A 23,024-nucleotide genomic window follows, 5' to 3' on the forward strand; every position below is an offset into this window, starting at 1 on the left:
AACCACTGCGCCACCTCGGTTCTTCTTAAAGTAACCTGGATGGGGGATTCTGGGAGTGGAAGTCCTCCCCTCTTGGCTGGGAGACTCTTGGCAATTGACATAATTATGACAGTTGTAGCATTCTGTGGGTCTGACAGTCAACAGGGAGGCCAAATTCACTTCAGGACCATGCCCCTCCTTAACCAACGCTGAATTTCACTTAACGACTGTGGAAAAGAACCTTGTAAAAAGGGGGGAAAATTCTCTTCTCTCCTGTCTCGCTTAACAACAGCAAGTTTGGGATCAGTCATGGTTGTTAAATCGAGGACCATCTGTAATAGTGGTGGTGTGAATGTAACAAAAGAAATTCTTTTTGGCTTAAAACATACAAAAACTCGCCTCCCACCTGTCTCGCTAAACGACGACAATTTTGGTCTCGATTGTAGCCATTAAGTCAAGAACCACCTATAATAACAGCCGGGTGAATGTAATAAAGAAATTTCTTTTTTTTCTCATATTTTAATTTTTATTTCTCATATATACATTCAATTATATGATCTCATAACTGTTATTAATAATATGTATTTGTAACAATTTTCTCCCCTACAGTTGACAATATACCTGAAATTGCTTTCTTACCATCCGTAAACCCATCTTATTTACAACAATCCTATTCTTCTTCCTTCCTTCCCTCCTTCCTTCTCCCTTCCTTCCTCTCCTTCCCTCCTTCCTTCCCTCCTTCCCCCTTCCCTCCCTCCTTTCTTCTCTCCTTCTCTCCTTCCTCTCTCCTTCCTTTCCTCCTCCCTTCCCCCTTCCTTCTCTCCTTTCATTCCCTCCTTCCTTCCCTCCTTTCTTCTCTCCTTCCTTCCCTCCCTTTTCCTTCCTTCCTTCTTCTCTCTCCTTCCTTCCCTCCCTCTTCCTTCCCTCCTTCCTTCCCCCTTCTTCTCTTTCTTCCTTCCTTCCTCCTCTCCTTTCCTTCTCTCCTCCCCTTCCTCTCCTCTACCCTTCCCCCTTCTTCCCTTTCCTCTCTCTCTACTCTTACATTCCTCCAATTCTTCCTCTGCTTTCTTTTGCTGGCACAAATCAGATTTCATAATAAATGTTTATTCTTTCGCCAATCGATTTTGAGAATCTCCTGATGCAAATTTCCCGGAAATTCAAACTGACCGGTTGGAAAACCTCCTCATTTTATCTCCTGTGTCCATCTGTCACAGAAGCCCTCAGTCCAAGATTGGAGTGGATGGTGCAGGAGAAGTCTACCTTACATTTTCAAACTTAAAAGTTAAGTTGAAACATGAAATTCTCTCATTTCGATAGCTTTCCCCCCACCCCTGAATTGTGGCTGGAAAAAGGACACTCGAGGAGGCAACATTCAGAAGTCACCTTGTCCTACACAACATGACAACCAGCGGCCTGTCCGTGCGTGGGGTATGCGTTTTCAGCGCCATCTTGACTTTTTTGCCCTAATCCAACTGGCTGGCATGAATCTCCTACCTTCATTTAAAATTTATATTCCCAAATAACGTATCTTCCAGAGTACAGGCAGTTGTAAACTTACATCTATTCGTTTAGTGACTGTTCAGAGTTACGGCGTCCCTGTAAAACGTTATTCATACGTGATCGACATTCAGACACTCGGCTGTCGATTCGTACTTATGACAGTTGCAACGTTGCAGGGTGAGGCATTCCCATTTGCAACGAGCACATGTCCACTGATTCGCTTAACAACAGCATGACTAACTGGATAATGCGGAGATTCACTTAACAACAGTGGCCGGAAAGGTCGTCAAATGAGGCAAAAGTCACTTCGGAAACATTTCGCTAAATGATGGAAATTGGGGGCCGAATTGCGGTGGTTAAATCAAGGCCCACCTGGATTTGTGAGTCTGTTTGTGTCTCCCTCTTCTCAAAGCGAGGCTGACAATGTTTAGAAATTCTTGACGGATGATTCAACTCCAATTTGAAATATATAGCCGTCCTCGGCCTAACGACCATTTTTCGATGACGCAAAATTAGAACAGCCTAAGTGACTCACAAACACGACCTCAGAGATCACAATTTACACACTGGGCAACAAGCTGGTATTTTACGTGGTGACGTTTTGTGAGATTTTTGGCATTTTAGGTGCTGTATTGTGTGGATTGACATCTATGTTGTGATGTTTTGTGTCGTTTTTGGCATTTATGTTGTGACCTTTCGTGCATTTTTTGGGTTTATGTGGATGTTTTGTGTAGATTTTTGTCATTTACGTTGTGATATTGTGTGCGGATTTTTGGCATTTATGTTGTAACATTTAATGGATTTTTGGCACGTTATTTGGATTTTCTGTGACTTGTGTGGGTTTTTGCAATTACGTTGCATGGATTTTTGGCATTTATGTTGTGACATTTTGTGTAGACAATTGGCAGAAAAATGTCCCTTGGCAAGCCAGATTCATTTAACAACTGCACTGCTTTGGTTAACAACATGATCGGCTTAATGACTGCGGCAATTTGCTCAACGTCCACAATAAAATGGTAGTTAAAATGATGGTAAAACCGGGTGGAATTGGAACTTAATAAGGAAATTTTGTCCGTGGTCATAAATCGTGATTGTTAAGTTGTAAAACAAGGACTACTTGTACCAGCCGTTTCTCAAGAAAACTCCTAAAATCTCGGGGTATTTTGCATCTTCTCCACCATTTGGGGAAGGAGAAGAAAAAGGGGATGAGTTTCTTGTTAGAAAAGACAAAAAATAAAAAGCATACAAACGACACAGACACACCCAACACAAGAGCCATAAAATGTTGATTTTATCCCCATTTATTAACTTTCATCTAGATTGTAAAAAGGTTGCAGGACAAGTAACAACCAATGGCCTATGCGAGCATCGAGTCACAGGTACGTTTCGAGGATATTCCCAGCAGCCCTCGGGGCACTCAAGGAAGTCTCAGGGGAAATAGCCAACTTGCGCTCTCCCGAAAAAAGTCGCCGATTCACGTCCGAAATTTGGCGATTGCCCCATTTCAGAAGAGGGGCAGTGTCACAATCTACACCTTCTCCCACCCAATGTGGGCAAAGCTGCCTCCATCTTTCTTGCACGGAAATCATGGTTAAGCACCCAAACCGGGATGGTGGCGTCTACGAGAGCGACTGGGGCGGCTTGTTCCGGACGAGAGAACGAGGCTGTTTATAGACAAGGGGTGTGTTAAACTCCAAGCCCGCAGGGTGCTTAGATCTGGCCTGCACCGCTGCCCTGGAAACAGTGAAGGATCGGCCCAAAGTACCCCTCTGCGTGACCCTACCGTGCTGTTTTTGACCGCGGTGGCCTCCTGCACCCTCTGTTAGTGAAAACGGAGCTCGGGCAGGCCACGCGCCTTCCCCAGCTTCATTTTGGCTGGCTGCAGAGCTGCAGGAGACCACCGCGCCAGAAAACAGAGCCTGCGATGTGGAGCTGGCCACCCCCCCCCCACTCCCGAAGTCAAACAAAACCCTTCTGCGGCCCTCAAGGAAATCGAGTTTGACATCCCTGCTGTAGACCGACGAGAGGTTAAGTCGTCAGAAACAGCCTCGTCTGCAACGAAACTAGTCGTCCCATTTGCTCCCGTAGATGCCACCATCCCGGCTTGAACGGAGAAACCCCGCCTCTCTCATTAAGGGGGTCCTCACAAGAAGACATTGAGGTAGTCCTTTAATTGGCCGCTGCTGCCCTCAATCCATGCATCTACAACACAGGGCACAGATGCTATTCCCATGCGGCGAGATACAAGCGCCGTTCCCCTGGGTCATATTCCTGGCAGACTCGCCAAGTGGAAGCTGAGAGCTGGCATGCAAGAGGATGGGCTAACGAGAATGTTAGGTAGCCTCTCACCTCTATTTTGGGGGGGAAAGGAGGCTCCTAGGCCACTGAACTGATCCTACTCAACGAGAAACATAACAAGTTCCAGAAACCTAGTTATGACTCCATGTGCGGCGATGCCTCTTGAGTTTCCCCTGCTCGGATAATCCTAGTAAGAACGGGGTCTCCCGCCTGCACATGAGCGGTGATTCAGGGAGCACAGGACGAAGCCCCCCTGAAAAACTACAGCACGAAAGTCTTCCAAAAGTAGCCTAACCCTATCCAGTGTTCTTGAATCCGGACATTGGTTCGTCTCACGTCGTCATCCCAAGCGCCTGGAATGGGCCGCCAGCCAGCCCGTTCTCAACGGAGCGGATAAAATCCGACCTTGTGCGTGAACCCCGTACGGTCAGGACCGCACGAGCCCAGGGGGTGAGCCAAGACCATCCGACCCACACTGTCTTCAGGCGTGCGACCATCATGCTTCGCCTACAGCTTGGAGGAAGATACAGGGTGCTGTCTCCCACCATGGCGGGCCGACACCAACCACAGTCGGGCCGGCTCTGGGAAGCGAGAGGTGTCACAAGGGATAAATAGAACTTTATTTAAATAAACATATCTCAACATCTTTGTACAAATTACAAGTCCTCGGGGCCATATCCTAGGCGCGAAGTTGGCGGAAGGGCCTTTCAGCAGGTCCACCAGGATATCCAAGAGCTGGCTGTGTTGTTGGTGGAGGTCGCTGGGAATGGCCGCCATCTCGTAACAGAGACAGGTTTCCACCATCCGGGAGAGGGCCACCGGAAGTCGCGGAGCAGCCGTATGGTGTACGAATCACCTTCCAGCACCAGCAGGTCGCTGTCCACCAGGGAGATGGTGGCACGCCAGCCGTCGTCTTGGGGAAAATGAACAAAGAGAGGTGAAGAGAGGGTACACTTAAGGATGATAATCTTCATATATTAATTTATGTGTTTTTAAAAAATCCAATTATATGCGATATATCGACTTAAAACAATTCAATTAGTAGCCGCTTGAACTTACGACTACACTGAAAAAGTTACTTATGGTTGATTCCAACACTTACAACCATTGAAGCATTCTTGTGGACATGTGATCAAAATTCCAACGCCTGGCAACAGACTGTATTTATGACAGTTGCAGTGTCCCAGGATTACATGATCTCTTTTTGTGACTGTCTAACACAGGGATGTCAAATTTGTATCGTCACGGCATCGTCACATGTTGTATCGCAACTTTCCCCCTTCGCTAAACTGGGTGGGCGTGGCCAGCCAATGACGTATCTGGCCTACGACTTTGGACACCCTGTTCTAACAAACATAGTCTACACAGCAGCCAGATTTACTTAATGATGCTGTTACTAACTTAACATCTGTGGTGATTCATTTAACCACCGTGTCAAGGAAAGTTGTAAAAACGGGGCAAAGTCTCTTAACATCTCACTTATCAATGGAAATCTGGGGCTCAATTATGGTCGTATGTTGAGGAATAACTCTGTATGGGAGGATTTCCAATTTCTCACCCCGCACATAGACGTCCGTATCGGTCATCAGCAGCACGGCGAGCGGATGCACCTGCGAGGAGTCACGCACGAAGACACCGCCATTAGATTTGACTGCCATGAAGTAGGTCAGCCAAGGCTATACAGCTTGGAGGACTCCCTGAGGGGGACAAGGAGAGGAGTGTCTCACCTCTGGTTTGTGCTCATCTGTCCAACTGTTTGGCGTCCCAGGAGGGACCGACTCGCCTACCTGTTGATCGTCGATTTATGTAACAGGACGGTCCCTGCCTTGGTCCGGTACGTGTAGCTGTTCGGTTTGAACTGCCCTGTCTGGTCACCTTCCCTTGCCGGACCTGGAAGAAAAGGGAACATTTCTATTAGGGGCTTTTCCAACGCATCGGAAGGTCCTCCCACACAGGACTCCGTAGCCCCATGATGGCGGCGAAACCCGTGGCACACAGAGCCATTTGTTAGGGTAAGAAGGTGTTGGCCTTCGTTTTCAGCTGTTTTTTCGCCCTCTTGAGGGAGGCCCTCTGGGCGGGGGGAGCCCATTTTCGCCCCAGAAGATCCTAGAAAGCCTCTGGATCCTGGGGAGGGCGAAAAACAGGTCTATTTGGGGTGTCACACGCATAGAATTATGGGTGTGGGCATGCCCGCGTGCGCTTTTAGCACGTGATGGCAAAAAGGTTAGCCATCACTGCGGTAACCCATGCTTTGCAAGAACCTCGATGGAAAAGAGGAAGACTCCCTGTTTCTCAACAAAGGCCCCCGTTAGCCAAAGCCACTGAGCCCCCCCCCCTCCCGAGGTGGAATCTGGAGTAGAGCTAGAGATGAGATTCCACAAGGACCCTCCGCAGAAAAGACCCCACTCATGATGCCCACCTCTAGGACAGAAAAATAAGAGCAACCCCCCACATCCTTCTGGCACTGATGTTGTAGCCAACATGGGTATGAAACGTCTGCAAGGAAACCAACAAGCTCAGAGAGGACCACAGACCCCACTGTCTGTTCCTCCTCCTCCACCAACAACTTCTTTCCCTTCTAGGACTGATGATGTCCCCTAGTTGGATCACGAAAAATCTGCAAGCAAACCTCCCTCTCTCTCTCACCTGGATGAGGTTGGGGTACAGGCCGGCCATCAGAACTCCCTTCACCAGTTCCTCCTCCTCGCTGTGCTGGTTGCAGACGGACGAGGGCAGGAGGCAGTCCGAGGGAGTCGGCACTAGGTAGGCCTCGTAGAGGTTCTCGGAAAACTGCTTCACCAGGCCTGGGGGGGGGAGGGGAGGGGGAGGAGAAAACCACAGAGGAGTAAAGACCCGGAGGAAGGAAACATCCGTCCAGCAAGGGAGTCTCCAAACTTTTAAAAGACCGGAGGACTTCAACTCCCAGAATGCCCCAGAGGGCAGATCGTAAATCCATGCCAGTGGCCAACGAGGGTTTGTCCATTTCTTTGGTGGCCATTTGAAGTTACAACAGCACTCCGTCCTCCCAAGATTGGCAGAATGAGGACCCATCCATCTCCTTCCTTCCTCTCCCCCTCTTTTCCTTTCTTCCTAACTCGCCATCTCCTTCCTTCCATCCACCCTTCCCATAATTCCTCCCTCTCCCTCCTTTTGTATCCTTCTTTCCTTTCTTCCTAACTCCCCACCTCTCCTTCCTTCCATCCACCCTTCCCCATAATCCTCCCTCCTTCCTTTTGTATCCTTCTTTCCTTTCTTTCCTAACTCCTCACCTCCTTCCTTCCATCCTTCCATCCACCCTTCCCCATAATTCCTCCCTCCTTCCTTTTTGTATCCTTCTTTCCTTTCTTCCCAACTCCCCACCTCCTTCCTTCCTTTCACCCATCTACTCTTTCCCCATCCATCTCCTTTCTCCCTCATCGTCCCTCCTTTCCTCTCCTTTTCCTTTTTTTCCTAACCACACATTCTTCTTCCTTTGTTCCCTTCCCTTTTTCCTCTCCTTCCTCTCTCCGACATCCATTTCCTCCCTCCCTCCATCTTTCCTTCCTTCCCTGGAGAGTGAGCCATGGGACCACAGTGCTTAGAACGCAAATATTACAGCTCCCATCTGCAGGAGCTGAAGGTGAATTCAACCTTGCGTCCTTCCACGGTTGCAAAACAAGGACCCAGGTGGTTGGGGGAGAAGGGGTGACATGCTGATTCTCTAAAACTCTTAGAAAGGCTGAAAAAGCACTGAGGTGTATAAATCTAAGGGCTGTTGCCAGCGCTAAAACAAGAAAATGAGAATTAGGAAATGGAGGGGTCAATCGCGCTCGAAAAAGTCAGCCGCTCACCATTGATGAAGCGCAAACTGGGGGCGTAGAGCGAGTAATCCTGCAGATAGTCGTCACGAGCGCGGCTGTCTCGGCGCCGCAGGATGTCCTCCCAGCCCGCCACGGCCCGCACAAAGGCCAAGTGATCGCTGCCGCTCTCGCGACTCAGCACGGCCTTGGCCTACGGAGCAACCGTCGCAAAGAACGAGAGGATTCACGGAGTCGGAAGGGACCTCCGGGGGCCATCTAGTCCCGCCCGCCGCTCAAGCAGGAGACCCTTTCAGAATCATTGAATGACAAGGGATGGAAGGGACCTGGGAGGTCATGTAGTCCCGCCCGCCGCTCAAGCAGAGACCCTTCAGAATCATTGAATGACAAGGGATGGAAGGGACCTGGGAGGTCATGTAGTCCCGCCCGCCGCTCAAGCAGGAGACCCTTTCAGAATCATTGAATGACAAGAGATGGAAGGGACCTGGGAGGTCATGTAGTCCAGCCCCTGCTCGAGCAGGAGACCCTTTCAGAATCACAGTTGGAAGGGACCTGGGAGATCATCTAGTCCAACCAACCCCTGCTTGACCAGGAGACCCTTACAGAATCATTGAATGACAGAGATGGAAGGGACCTGGGAGGTCATGTAGTCCAGCCCCCTGCCTCCAGCAGGAGACCCTTACGGAACAACAGAGTGGGAAGGGACCTCGAGGTCATCTAGTCCAACCCCTTGCTCTAGGAGAAAGCCCCCACCCCCTCACCCCGGGCGGGGGGCCTCCCTCACCTTGTCCACCTCCGTTCGGTTCTGCATGCTGCTGCTAAAGGGGTCGCGGGTCAGGCAGGAGACGATGAGCAGGAGGGGCTGGATGCAGCGGTAGATGGAGGCCAGCACGATGGCTTGGCCAGCGGGGGTCGGTGGAGATCGGGCCAGGCGCTTGCCCAGCGTGGTCAGGGCCTCTCGGGAGTCCAGCACTCCTGGGGAAGAGGGAAGTGGGGGGTGAGCAGGCCGAGAGGTGGGAACGGGAATCGCCGACGCCGCCTCTTGTCTCCCCCGGAAACTCACCGATCTCCTGCAGGAGGATGACGGCCTCGTCCACCGCTTTGATGTCGGGGCTGTCCGGGCTTTGGAGAGGAACTCGACAGCCTGCAGGGAGAAAGCAAACGCAATTCAATCGAAATGGGAACGGAGAGGGGTCCCTGGAGGTCCTCTAGTCTGACCCGCTGTCCGCACAGGAGGACCGTAGGGCCTTCTGGACCAGTGGCCGTCCGGTCTCTTCTTAAGAGGCTCCAGTGATGGGAGATCCCCATAGCTGGATGCTATTCCAGGATTGGGTAAGGGTCTACCGGGCTTGAACGGGGGTAGGGGGTTGGACTAGATGACCTCCAAGATCCTTTGTAACTGTGATTCTGTAAGGGTCTCCTGCCTGAGCAGGGGGCCAGACTAGATGACTTCCAAAGTCTCTTTCCAACTATCTTATTCTCTAACTTCTAAGGGTCTCCTGTTTGAGGAGGGGTTTGGACTAGATGACCTCTGAGGTACCCTCCTTTTGTCATTCTGTGAAGGTCTACTGCTCGAGCAGGGGGTTGGACTAGTAGACCCTCCAAGGTCCCTTCCAACTGTTATTCTTTAAGGGTCTCGGGCTTGAGCATGGGGTCAGATTAGATGACCTCCAAGGTCCCCTCCAGTTCTGTCATTTTATGATTCCGTAAGGATCTCCTGCTGGAGCAAGGCAATGAACTAGATGACCTCTGAGGTCCACTACAACTGTGTGATTGTATCATCCCTAAGAGTAAGCTGGGTGAGCGGGGGTGTGTGGGGTGGGTGGGTCAGACTACATGACCTCCAAGGTACCCTTCAAGTCTTTGATTCTGCCATTCCGTAAAGGGTCTCCTGCTTAAGCAGGGGGTTGGACTAGATGGCCTCTAGGATTCCTTTCAGCGGTTGTGATTCTGTAGGGGTCTCCTGCTCGAGCATTGGGTTGGACTAGATGACCTCCAAGGTCTCTTCCAACTCTTGTCATTCCGTAAGGGTCTCCTGTTTGGGCAAGGGGTTTGGACGCTAGTAGGGTACCTCTGTCCTAAGCGAGTCTAAAACATCAGAAAGCCTCCTCTAGGAACTCTCCCCTGTGCCCTCTCGCACATTCAAAGATCTCGGCTCACTCGCGACCATGACCGGAAACAGGGGAAAACGACAGACAAGGATTGGCCCGAAATCTAACCGTCTTCTCTGGCTGGTGGATCTTGGTTTGCACCACCAGGTTCTCCAGAGGCTGTGCGCAGAATTTCCGGCACTTGGTAGGTAGGCATGCGGTCCAGGCGGCTGCGAGGGAGAGGTGGTAGGCGAAACCGGACTGGCAGCGCCCGGCACGCCCTCGTCGCTGGATGACGTTCGATTTTGACACCCAGACGGTCTCCAAGCACGAAACCTGGGAAGTGGGGAAGACGGAGGGAAACTCGTCGTGGGGAGAAAAACAAAGGGGGAGCGAAGGAGAAACTTCCTGACGGGGAAGACAAACAAGTGAATTGCTTGACATAAGAAGTGGGTGCCTCCAACATTAGGAGTTTTAAGAAGGAATCCTAACCCTAACCTTAAACCTTACCCTAGGAATAACCCTACCCCTACCCTTAAATCTAAACTTAAACTTAACCCTAGCAATAACCCTAGCCCTAATCCTACCCTAACCCTAATCCGTAACCCTAGCCTAGACCTCACTTTAAACCTAACTCTAGCCCTAATGCATAACCTTAACCCTAACCTTGATCCCGGGGAACCCGCAGGGACCGCACACGTGTGTGTCTGCCAGCGCCTACCGATTTAATCATGGGAAGGGGGGGAGGATAGCCCACCCTCTCTTTGAGGAAGAGCCCCCCCCCCCCCAAACACGGTTCACAGAGCCAACCTTGGTTTTCAGATCGTAGCGCTCCTCCTTGTGGGTCCCGCTGTCAACCACGTGCACGATGTCGTTGATGGTGATGGAGGTCTCGGCAATGTTGGTGGCCAGGACGATTTTCCGCACGCCGGGGGGAGGCCGGGGGAAGATGCTCTGCTGGTCCATCATTGGGATATTGGAATGAACTAAAAAAAATATGGGGGTGGGGGGTAGGAGGAGGAAGATGAACACAACCATCCGCCTCGGGCGCATCGTTCACCCGGACCAACCCTGTCTTTATAGTTAATAGCACACGCCAGATACGGCCGCAACATTTTCGTTGGCCTCGGCTGCAGGCCCACCCCGGAAAGCAACGGAGGGTGGGGGGCTAGCCTCTTTTTCACCTGGTAAGATAAGGTAGCGGCTGTTGTGAGACCCCAGGATTTCCAAAAGACGCTGCTGGACCCCTTTAATCTCCTGCCAGCCCGGAAGGAAGCAGAGGATGCCACCTGTGAAGAGAGGACACGGCACCTCCAGTTTCACGAAAGGAAGAATTAGGGAGTAACATGAAAGCAATCTTCCCATATTTGAGGGGCTGCCCCAAAGAAGAGGGAGGGGTTTTTTTCCACCTCTTCCCCAAAGCATCCGAAGGCAGGAGACAAATTAACCAGTGGAACTCCTTGCCACCAGGAGGTGGTCTGAAAGGAAACCACCAAGCTCAGAGGGCCCCAACGACCTCACAGTCATTGCCCTCCTCCACCTCCACCACTTCTACACAATCCCCCCTCTCCTTCTAGCACGGATGATGTTCCCTAGTTGGGTCATGAAACGTCTGCAAGAAAAACCACCCAGCTCAGAGAGCACCAAGGACCCCACAGTCCTTCCTCCTCTTCCTCATCTACACAAATCCCACACCCTTCTGCCCCTGATGATCTTACACAGTCAGGTCATGAAACATCCGCCAGAAAATGGCCAAGCTGAGAAAGCACCAGGATCCTCATCTAAATCCCTAACTACAAATATTCTCCTTTATTGCTATTTTTATTACTATATATACTTTATTCATTAAGCATGAATTATCATCTCTTTTTACTCATTAAACATGAAATTCAGTTAACTGAACACTTAAAAAATCTATCACAAGTATCGCTGACTGGTGCTGGTGGTTGATACGGGTTGCTGCCAGCGTCCTAGGTGTCAACCAAGCAGCCCCCCCTCTTCTCTGGAGACCCCCACCATGGCTGAGTGACAGGGGGACGGAGCGGGCCCACCCACCTGGTTCGCCGTGGGCATTGATCTGAAGGACGAGATCGGCGATCAGCTCAAGGTCCACGATGCATTCATCATCCGATTGCTGGGGGGTGGGAGAGAGATGGGACAGGCAGTCCTCGACTTACAACCAAAATTGACTCCAATATTTATGTCGCTAAGCTAGACACGGATAGCCATATACATGTATTTACAACTATCATCCATCTATTTGTATGTATTTTTCTGTCTTTATTTGTAACTCTCTATCCCTGTCGATTAATTATCTACCCTAAGTATTTTAATCTCTATTCCTATTTATCCATTATCTACTTACCCATCTCTCTCTCTCTCTATCTGTATCGGTTCATCTATTATTTACCTATACAACCATCCGTATTTATTTTTCTCCCTGTCTTATTTCTCTCTCTCTTTTTCTCTCTCTGCCTATTAACCATCCATCCGTCCGTCCACGCAACCACATCGACCTCTCGATTGCCCATTTCCGAGTGGTGTCCCCACCGTCTCCTGCCTGCCCCTTTGATCGCTCCAGAGCCCACCTTGATCTCGTAGTGACGATGCCGGCCGACCATGGACATAATGTCCTCCAGGTAGTATTCCTTGACGGATACATGAAACCCGGCACTTTGACTACGGGACAGTCCCCGAAATACTGCGAGAACGCTGGTTGTCCCCCGTGGCGCTCATCAGGACCAGGCGCAGCTGCCGGTTCTGCTTCTGAATCCCCTTCAGGAGGATGAGCAGGAAGTCGGTGTTCACGTCCCGCTCGTGGACCTCGTCCACGATCACGTGGCTGACCCCTTCCAGCCGGGGGTTGCCTTGCAGTTTCCGCAACAGGATGCCACGGTGCAGAAGAGCAAGGCGCCCCCGCGGGATGGCGGCTTGCTCTCCAGCCGCACCTGGTACCCGACGTTCCGCCGCAGGCTGGGGCCCAGCTCTTGGGCCACGCGCTGAGCCACGGAAATGGCGCTGATCCGACGGGGCTGAGTGACCACCACATTGCACTGGGCACCACGCCCTTCCAGGATGAAGTGTTCCAGCAGCAACTGGGGGATACGGGTGGTTTTTCCCGCAGCCAGTATCTCCGGCGATCACCACCACCGGGTGCTGCTCCACAGCCGAGAGGATGGCTCCTTGTGGGAGTCCACGGGGAGCGAGTGGCTGTCCTGCCACAGGTTTCCCCCGCCGTTTCCAGAGCGCCAGGAGGGTTCTGGCTGAGACGGACCTCTTCCGATTCGGAGAGGGGGATGTAGGTTTTGCCCGTGATGGCATCGCTCAGGGCACCGCCACTCTCCTTGCTCAGGTTCATCACGTCGTCCGTCAGGCGGGGCGGTCGAGAGTCCCGGGAGTCAACAGGATACTGAGGAGAAAAAGAGGAGGGGGTTTCGTATTGCAATATGGCAAGGCACCCGGGTGAGCTATCAGCCTGGTAGAGAGGATGGGGTTGTTCCATCCTGAATAAAGGGACCCTCGACTTACGACCATTTGTTTAGTGGCTGTTTGAAGTTACAACTGCCCTGAAACAGCTAGTTTTTCACACTTACAACCATCGTTATATCCCCCGTCAGGTGATTTGTATATGTATACACAAGCTATCATCCATCCATCCATCCACATCTGTCTGTCTGTCCATCATATATATATATATATATATATATATATATATATATATATATATGTATATGTATATGTATATGTATATGTATATGCATATGTATATGTATACGTTGTATATGTATATGTTGTATTTGTATATGTATATGATGTATATGTATATGATGTATATGTATATATGTATATATGTATGTGTATATATATAATATATATATAATCTATCTATCTATCTATCTATCTATCTATCTATCTATCTATCTATCTATCTATCTATCTATCTATTCTGTCTTCCTATCTTTCTCTCTCTAATCCATCCATACCTATCTGCTATTCTTTCTATCTTTCTCTATCATCTTTCTCTATCATCTCTCTCCATCCGTCCATCCATCTGGATGTGCAACAGTTCAATGAGGGACCGTCCCAAGTTACAACGGCACTGAAAGCTGTGACTGTGTGTTTCACATTTATGACCGTTGCAGCATCTCCGTGTTCACGTGATCAAATTCAGGCCTTGGGCTCATATTTACGAAGGTCGCAGCATCCAAAGGGGATTGTGGGATCCCCTTTGGCGACCAAGGGGAAGACGGATCCGCTTAACGCCGCGCGGCTAACTTCACAACCGCAGCGGCTAATCGCTGTGGGGTAAACTGCCGTAAAACGGGATGAAACTCCCTTCGCAAAGGTAGCCCCCTGGCGGAAATGTCGGGTGGCTATGTGGTCGCCAAACAAGGACTCCCTGCAATCGCGTCCCTCTCACCATCTGCTGGGGACCTCAGCCCGACTTACGTGGTTCAAGTAGTTCTCGATCTTGCGCAGCGTGGCTTCGGGGACTTTGATGTGGCAGGGCTTCCTCTGGTTCTCCCCCAGCTCCCGCAAGGACGTCATGTTGTACATGGCATGGCTCAGCGGGTGTTGTCTTGTCGACCAAACCGAGACTCTGGATGGGAGGGAGGGAAGGAGGGGGATACGGGAGTCCCCAGAAATCAGGGAAATATTTGGCGATTCCGTAATGCTATGTATCGTTCCGCGATATTCTGATACTGTGTAATATTTGGTAATTCGTTAAAATTCATTACTATTTGGTAATTCGGTAGCGTGTAATTCTGCAACATTCAGCAATTCTGTAACATTTCGTAATGTACAATTCTGTAATACTCTCTAGCAGTGTTTCTCAACCGTGGGGACTTTAAGTCCTGTGGACTTCAACTCCCAGAATTCCCCAGCCAGCTGGGGAATTCTGGGAGTTGAAGTCCACAGGACTTAAAGTCCCCACGGTGAGAAACACTGCCTCTATAGTATCTTCTCCATCTGGTTGGCGGGAGGCTCACCTTGAACTTCTGACAGGCCAAGGCGGCAGCCTGTTCTCCGCCTCCACTTTGCGACGCCCCTTGGCCGCGAAGGTCAAAGGGCAGGGCCAGCGCAAGGTCAGTTGCAGATCTTGGTTTTGGTGCCGACGGTGCGGAACTGCATGTACTCCTGTGGAAGCGACAAGCCAGGTTTGCATCCTCCGGTTTGCCCGGAAACCACGCCCCCCCCCCGAAGCACACGAACATCCCGCTCATAAAGTCGCGACTCACCTTGACGGTGGAAGACGAGGGTGGCGATCTGGATGACCTGGGCAAGGAGGTTTTTCGGCAGGGAAACTGAGTCAGGGCGCGCAGGGCGGTGTTGTCGTCGGTCATTTCCATCGAGGAGCGCGTCCCTGCGCGGGGAAAGAAAAGGTTGTGTGTGTCTTTGTGTGTTTGGTTGGTCTGCACTCCGTTTGCTGCCGTCACCTGTTTTATTACTGGGAGCGCGCAGGGAGTCCTCGACTTACAACTGTTCATTTAGCGACCATCGGGGGCTGAGAAAAGGGACTTGAGACTGGATTTTTCGCCCTGAGCCGTGGAGAGTTGGAGCTCGGCAGTGGTCGTTAAGGCGAGGACTAGCCCCATTTCAACCAGGGCTCGACATGAGAGGTAGTCCTCGCTTAACAATCGACGGTTTAAAGGCCGTTCAAAGTTACAATGGGCTGCAAGTCCTCAATCTACGACCACAATTGAGCTCCAAGCTGCAAAATGCCTGCTGAGTGACTTTTGCCCCGTTTTACGCCCTTTCACGCTGCAGTCGTTAAGCGAATCACCACGGTTGTTAAGTTAGGAACACAGTCGTTAAGCGCATCTGAGTTCCCCATTGTCTTGGCCCGTCAGAAGGTCTCAAGAGGGGATCATGGGGACCCCAGGATGCTATAACTGTCGTGATTGTGAGTCAGCAGCCAAGTGTGTGGATTTTGATCACGTGAGACCCTGCAACGGTCGTAAGTGTGGGGAAAAAAGTCCAAGACAACTTGTTTCAGGGCCCTCAATGAATGGTTGTAAGTCAAGGACTACCTCTATTAAAATCCTCGCATCCTACTCACAAGTCAACTACAAGAAGTTAGTATAGTTACTCAGAGTTGATTTTCATTGAAAAGTGACTTAGAACCATTATTCACACTAAGAAAATGACTTATCACCATTTTTCACAGTGGAAAAAGTGAAATGACCAATTTTCACACGTATGACGGTGACCCCTCTGGTCACATGATCGAAACTCCAACGTTTGGCACTGACTCGTATTTATGACGGTTGTGCACCTTCCTAGAGACACATGATCCCCCGTTGCGACCATTCATTTGACAACTGTATGACTCACTTAACAACCGCGGGGATTCACTCGGCGAAGGAGAAGGTGGCACCACTCACCCGTCTCATTTACCGACAGGGAGGTAAATGAGGTCGACTGGGCCGTAAGTCAAGGACTGGCTCTATGACGGAAGGTTGAGGTCTGGAGGCCCATGAGGCTGTGCCCACCACCCAACCGAAGACCTTCCTCCTGTGCCACCCCGCAAAAACCCCACAACTCCTTCCTTCTCTCCAACCCCCATTCTGGTTCTTCCTTCAACCCACAAACGGAGGATCAACAGTCCTCGCTGAGCGACCCACATTTGAGAGGCGTGGGGGACAATGGACTATCATCCAGCCCCTTCCCAATCAGGCCCATCGTCCTCTCCAAGCAGGGTCAGGCCTGCTCATGTTGCATCACAATTGTCCAGCAGGAGTTGCCGGGTGTTCTAGAATGTTCCCCGGGGGGGGGGGGGGGGGGGATTAAGGCTGCCTTGCAGGGAGGTTGTTGGCTTCTCGGGATCGAAGGTTTAAGCAGGTGCGACTTCAACTCCCAGAATTCACCCGGGTTTGTAAGGTTTCAGAGGGAAGGACTTCCGCTCCCAGAATCCCCAGCCGGGATACTTTAGGAGGGGAGGACTCCAACTCCCAGAATCCCCCAGTTGGCTATGCTTTAAGAGGAGAGGACTCCAACTCCCAGAAATCTTTTCTGACGGGCGTTTCCAGGTGAAGGAACCCCAAACTTGAGCCTGCTCAGAGGTTGCACCCAGCAAGGAGGGGTTCCACCACAAATGCGCGAACGACAAAACCGCGCCTGACTAAACCGTGGTGACAAAATTACGCCAACAAAACCGCGCCGACGAATGAGCGCTGAAGCGCGCCGACAACAGCGCGCTGTAACCCTAAACCCTAAACCAAACCCTAAACCTAACCCTAACCTTAACTTAAATCGCGCTTCTGTCGGCGCGCTGTTGTCGGCGCGCTTTTGACATCGCGGTTTTAGCGCCGCGCTTTTGTCGTTCGCGCATTTGTCGGGTGACGGCAAGGAGGTTGGGTGACAAGAGGCAGAAACTCAACGGACAGGCGGAGAGCACCGAGGCCGTTACCTGAGGTCCCTGGGTGGGGTCTGAGCACCTGGCCGCCCCATGGAGAGGCCGTTGTGCAGGTCGATGCCGTCTTCTTCCAGCTCCCCCTCCTCCAGCTCCCCTTCCTCCAGCTCCCCCTCCTCCAGCTCTTCACTTCGGAGGGGCTTGGGGAGGGGGCTGTGCTCCAGGGGCTGCACAGGGTCTTCGGGCTCCATCCGTCGCCAGCAGGTCGAGAGGTCGGCCAGGGAAGGGCCGGATTTGGAGCGCCAGTGGCTTTCGGCAAACCACTTCTTCTCGGCGCAGCCCAGCTGCTCGGCCAGAATCCGGTACTTGGCGGCGTCGAAGAGCTCGTTTCGGGGTCCCAGCAGCCCCCATCCCTGGAGTGGGGGAGGCAGAAGAAAGAGGGAGGGAAAGAAGGGAAAAGGGGAGAGAAAGGAAGAGGAAGAGAGAAAGGAGGGAGAGAAAGAAAGGTGGGAGAAAGGAAGAGGGAGAGGGGGTGAGAGAAAGAAAGTAGGGAAGATGGAGGGAGAGAAAGAAAGGAGGGAGGGAAGGAGAAAGGGGGAAGAAAGGAAGAGGGAGAAGGAAAGAGAGGGAGAGAAAGAAAGAAAGATGGAGGGAGAGAAACAAAGGAGGGAGGGAAGGAGAAAGGGGGAGAAAGAAAGAAGGAGAAGAAAAGGGTGGGAGAGAAAGAAAGGAGGGAAGGAGGGAGAGAAAGAAGGGAGGGAAGGAGGGAGAGAAAGAAAGAAAGAAAGGGGGGAAGGAAGATGGAGGGAGAGAAAAGAGGGAGAGAAAAGAGGGAGGAAAGGAGAAAGTGGGGAGAAAGGAAGAGGGAGAGGGAAGAGGGGGAGAGAGAAAGGAGGGAGGGAAGGAGAAAGGGAGGAGAAAGGAAGAGGGAGAGAGAGAGAGAAAGAAAGAAAGGAGGGAAGGAAAAAAGGGGGGAGAAAGGAAGAGGGAGAAGGAAAGGGAGAGAAAGAAAGAAAGGAAGGAAGGAGGGAGAGAAAGAAAGGAGGGAAAGAAAGAGGGAGGAATGAAAGAAATTACTTTGGACGGCACAACAGAGGACAAGCTAGGTGGACATAAGCTTCTAGGTCCTGGGTTCTCTTTGAGTTTGGTGGTTTTCTTGCAGACGTTTCGTGACCCAACTAGGGAGCAACATCAGTGCTAGAAGGGAGAAGGAGTTTGCGGGGAGGAGGAGAAAGATGAGGAGGAGGGACGATGATCGATGATGATGTTCTCTGCTTGGTGATTTTTTTGCAGACATCTCATGATCCAACTACGGAACATCATCAGTATTACAAGGGAGGGAGGCTTGCAGGAGGAAGAGGAGGAAGAAGGAGGAGGAAGGACTGTGGGGTCCTTAGTGCTCTCTTAACTTGGCAGCTTCCTTGCAGACGTCTCATGACCCAACTAGGAAACACCATCAGTGTTAGAAAGGAGGAAGGATTGAGAGGAGGAGGAGGAGGACTGTGGTTTCCTTGCAGGCGTTTCCTAAACAAACAACAGTCTCCTCCTCCTCCTAACAGGGATGATGTTCCCTAACTGGGTCATGAGACGTCCGCGAGGAAATGAAACCACACAACGGTGGCCCATTGGGATCCTTCCCGTTGTTAATTGTTCCCGCGACCTTCGAGTGCCGCTAAAAGGAAAGACCTTGACCCCCCTCCTAGAAGGGGTGTGGGTGCAAAACCCACCCCGAAATTCCCACCTTGAAGAGCTGGCAAGCGGCGGCGGCCGCCTGTCTCTCCGCGTCAATCTTCTTGGTCCCATAGCCTTCCACTTCCACATTTTTGGGCCACTTGATGAGCAGCGTGACTTTCTGGGGGGGGAGAGGAAGAGCCAGGCCTGAATCATTTGCCCTCCGCTTACGACCGCGACGGAACCTCCCCATTGCAGTCGCTAAGCGGGGCACCGGAAACCGTACATTGTTGAGTTACAACCATAACGGAAGCGCCACATTGCAGTCGTTAAGTCGTCAGAGAAAAGCGGTCGAGCAAAAGTATCCGTCCATCCTCCACTTAGGACAGTGTTTCTCAACCTTGGCGACTTTTAAGTCCTGCCCACTTCAAGCCCAGCTGGCTGAGGGGATTCTGGGAGTTGAAGTCCACAGGACTTAAAAGTCATCAAGGTTGAGAGAGACTGTCTTAGGACAACAATGAATGCTCCCCAATTGCAGTCGTTAAGTCGTGATGGAAAATTGTTAAGGAAACTACTTTTAGTCCTCCCCACTTGTCATTAATTCACGACAGAAAGCGGCCAAGCAAACTTGTCCATCCTTGATTTATGACCATCATGGGAGTCTCCCCATTGCGGTCATTAAGTCGTTACAGAAAGCACTCAAAGCAGTTCATCCTTGGCTTATGACTTTAATGGGGGCTGCACACTGCAGTCGTTAATCCGTGTTAAAAGAGCCTTATCCCATTTTAAGCCCTTTCTTGCCACGATTGTTAATTGAATCACTGTCAATACACATAGTACTCAACTTACAACAGTTCATTTAGTGACTATTCCAAGTTATGTCCCTGGAAAAAAAGGGATTAACACAACTGTTTCCATGTCACGTGATTTGCATTCGGATGCTCGACAACCGACTGATATGCACGACGGCTGTAACGTCCTAGGATCAACACATCCCCGTTTTGCAACCTTCTGACAAGCAAAGGGGAAAACCAGATTCACTTAACGACCTTTTGCCATTTAACAAAGGTGGCCAGGAAAGTCGTAAAAAGACTCACCAAACAAATTTCTGATTCAACAAAATAAATTGCTGTCTCAATTGGCGTCTTCCTCTTTGAAACAAGGTTGTGAAAGTGAATCTGGCTTCCCCCCCACACACCCGGCGCCTTTACTCATCAGGAGGTTGTGAAATGGGGATCACAGGATTTCCCCCCCACCCCACCCCGGGATGCTCTGATGGTCGTAAAGACGAGTTGGTTGCCAAGCATCGGAATTTCGATTCCTCGACCGCAGGAACATCGAAGTCTCAAAAACTGACAAGAATTTTAATTTATTTTCCCTGTGCCTCTAACTTTGGTCACAAAGTGAACCATCATAAGTTAAGGACTACCTGGATTCTTGGGTTTCTGCAGATAGGAAATCTAACCAGGGCTTTGCACCTTGGTTAAATTTCCTTTTTTTTAAAGGAAAAAAAGGAAAGTCAAATTGAATTTTTTTTAAAAAAAAACATACCTTTTTTCGCGGCCCGTTGGAATGGATGTAGATTAATTTGTCTCTGGCATGGGAGATACCGAGGGCTCGTCCGATGACGCTGTTGAGAAGGTTTTTCGGCTGCGGGAATTCCTTCAGCAAATCTCTGGTTTCTGCCGTAAAAACAGGACAAGGAGGTTGTGAATGGAACCTGACAACCCGTCGATCGGAAATGTACCGCAATGGGGTAGTTTTTTCCTCCGCTTGGCAACGCGATCTTCCAGCGGTCCAGAAGTGGAAACCGGCTGCAGAAGCCCAGGATGTCCTTTGTTAAGCAAGGTTGGTGTGTGTGTGTGTGTTTTCCTTGCAGAAGTTTTGGGACCCAACTAGGGAACGTCATCAGGGCTAGAAGGAGTGGGGGTTTGTGAAGAGGAAGAAAAGGTGGGAAGGAGGATGGGGGACTGTGGAGTCTTAATAATCTCCGAGCTGGGGGGCTTTCTTGCAGACATTTCATGATCTAGCTAGGTAACATGCTCAGTGGTGGAAGAATGGAGTTTTTGGAGGAGAGGAGGAGGAAGGGGAGAAGTGAGTAGGGAAGGAAGGAAGGAAGGACTGTGGGGGTGCTTGATGTTTTCTGAGCTGGGTTGTTTCCTTGCAGACGTCTCATGACCCCAACTAGGGAACATCATCAGTGCTAGGAGGGAGGGGAGTTTCTAGAGGAGGAGGAGGAAGAAGAAAATGAAGAAGAAGAGGAGGAGGAGGGATTGTGGGGTCCTTGGTGCTCTCTGAGCTGGGTTTCCTTGTAGACGTCTCATGACCCAACTAGGGAACATCATCAGTGCTAGGAGGGAGGACTCTGGGGTCTTTGTTTCTCTCTGCGCTTCGGTGCTTTGTTGCAGACGTCTCATGACCCCACTAGGGAACACCCTCAGTGCTAGAAGGGAGGGGAGTTTCTAGAGAGGAAGAAGAAAATGAAGAAGACGAAGAAGAGGAGGAAGGGGAGGGATTGTGAGGTCCTTGGTGCTCTCTGAGCTGGGTTGTTTCCTTGCAGACGTCTCTTGACCCAACTAGGGAACATCATCAGTGCTGGAAGGGAGGGGGATTGGAAGATCACAGTCTCCCCAATGGCTGTGCAAGGTCAATGGCCAAAGTGCTGAAGGCCACACAGCTGAGGTGGGCGGGGGGGGGGGGGGGACAGTTCCCAGCAGGCCTTAGAGCCCCACAACCCATTAATGGCGGTAAAAATCCCCCCAACTCAGCCGAAAGGGGCTGCTTGGGACCCCCCCTCCCCACACCTACCGCCCCCTCTTTCCCCAGACTCTCTGGGCACAGAGCCCCCCTCGATCCTGGCCCCCAAAGGGAGAGAACGAGACCCCCCATCACTTACCCCGGGGATACCTCCCCCCTCCCTGGGGACCCTTCCCCACTTACCCCGGGGCAGCTTCGGGGGGCAGATCCGGAGGCTGGCGCCTTCCTCGCCCTCCCGGCCCATCTCTGCTTCCCGGATCCCTTCCTCCGCTTCCTCCGGCCCGGCCACGCGGGTGTAGCAGCGGGACCGCCAAGGGCCCACCAGGCCGGGGGCTCCCGTGAAGCCTCCGCCGCGCAGGAGCCCCCGCAAGAGCCGGCAAGGGACCGCCATGCGGAGAACGAAGGAGCCGGGGCAGCGAGAGGGAGGCCAGAGCGTCGCGCGAGGAAGGAGACGAGAGGAAGACGCTCCGGCGGGCAGGGAAAGCGCGGCCGGAGCGTCCGCGGCGGAGGTGAGAGGGAGCGCCCCCAAGCGGTGCCAGGCGGAGCGCAGGACGGAAGAGGGGGGAGACGAAACGCCGGCAGAACGTCCGCGGACGGGTTGATGACAGGAAGCGGCTACGATAGGCGGGGCTCGGCTAGAGGGCCCGCGAAGGAGAGGGAGCGCCCCCGCGCGCCGCCAGGCCGAATGGCAGGCGAAAGAGAGAGAGAGAGAGAGAGCAGCTAGAGCGTCCGCAACGGGCGATAGCGATGAGAGGGAGCGGCTCCGGAGTGCAGGGAGGAAAGCGGCCAGAATCGACAGCGGGGGAGATGAGAGGGAGCGCCCTAGCGCGGCGCCAGGCAGAGCTCAAATTAGACGGGAGAAGGGAGAGCTCGGCCAGAGAGTCTGCGACGAGAGACCAGCGCCCCCCCGCGGCGCACGGCAAAGTGAGGAACTCCAGGGGAAGTGAGAATATGGCCAGAGCGTCCGCGAGGAAGGAGACGAAGGGAAGGGTGCCCCCTCGCGGCTCCAGTCGGACAGGCTTTTCAGCGCCGCCGCAAGAGCCGCAATACCTCAATGCAGGGAGCCCTTTAACGCTGGGGAACCTCATTAGGCCCAGAAGGGAGGATGTTGTAGCCTAGATGGGTCATGAGACGTCTGCAAGAAAACCCACCCAGTTCAGAGAGCACCAAGGACCCCACTATCTATCTATATTCCTTCCTTCGCATTACTGATGACATTCCCTAGTAGGGTCATGAGACGTCTGCAAGAAAAATCCCAAGGTCCGAAATCATCAAGGACCGGGCAGTCATTGTCTGGCTGGGGAATTCTGGGAGTTGAAGTCTTAAACGTTGGGAAACCTCATTCTAAGGCAGAGGTCCCCAAACTTGACAACTTTAAGGCTTGTGGACTTCAACTCCCAGAATTCTCCAGCCAACTGGAGAATTCTGGGAGTTGAAGTCCACAAGCCTTAAAGTTGTCAAGTTTGGGGACCTCTGTCCTAAGGCAATACAAATCGATGGGTTGAGCTTCAGATCTGCCAGTCTGCAATTCTGAGAAGGCTAACTAGGAACAATGGGAGTTGCAATCCAACCCACTAA

General features: G+C 51.6%; 1 protein-coding gene across 1 annotated transcript; it reads right to left on the reverse strand.

Moving 5' to 3' along the window:
• Positions 1–2,764: 2,764 nt before the first annotated feature.
• DHX30 (DExH-box helicase 30) lies at positions 2,765–22,282 on the reverse strand. The gene is given in 38 exon segments (XM_032237404.1): positions 2,765–4,595; positions 4,598–4,690; positions 5,336–5,452; positions 5,455–5,474; positions 5,565–5,637; positions 5,640–5,667; positions 6,424–6,581; positions 7,608–7,767; positions 8,359–8,549; positions 8,638–8,694; positions 8,697–8,718; positions 9,794–9,844; positions 9,846–9,904; positions 9,907–10,000; positions 10,475–10,650; positions 10,849–10,953; positions 11,720–11,798; positions 12,253–12,317; positions 12,320–12,376; positions 12,379–12,558; positions 12,561–12,783; positions 12,785–12,843; positions 12,846–12,894; positions 12,896–12,919; positions 12,921–13,073; positions 14,114–14,243; positions 14,245–14,264; positions 14,656–14,687; positions 14,690–14,758; positions 14,761–14,803; positions 14,905–14,922; positions 14,924–14,964; positions 14,967–15,029; positions 16,209–16,219; positions 17,076–17,431; positions 18,760–18,870; positions 20,241–20,371; positions 21,630–22,282. Coding segments are annotated over 38 exon segments (3,837 nt in total). The 5' UTR covers positions 21,838–22,282; the 3' UTR covers positions 2,765–4,284.
• Positions 22,283–23,024: the final 742 nt, after the last annotated feature.

This window comes from Thamnophis elegans, chromosome Z (genome assembly GCF_009769535.1).
Source record: "Thamnophis elegans isolate rThaEle1 chromosome Z, rThaEle1.pri, whole genome shotgun sequence".
Taxonomy (NCBI): Eukaryota; Metazoa; Chordata; class Lepidosauria; order Squamata; family Colubridae; genus Thamnophis; species Thamnophis elegans.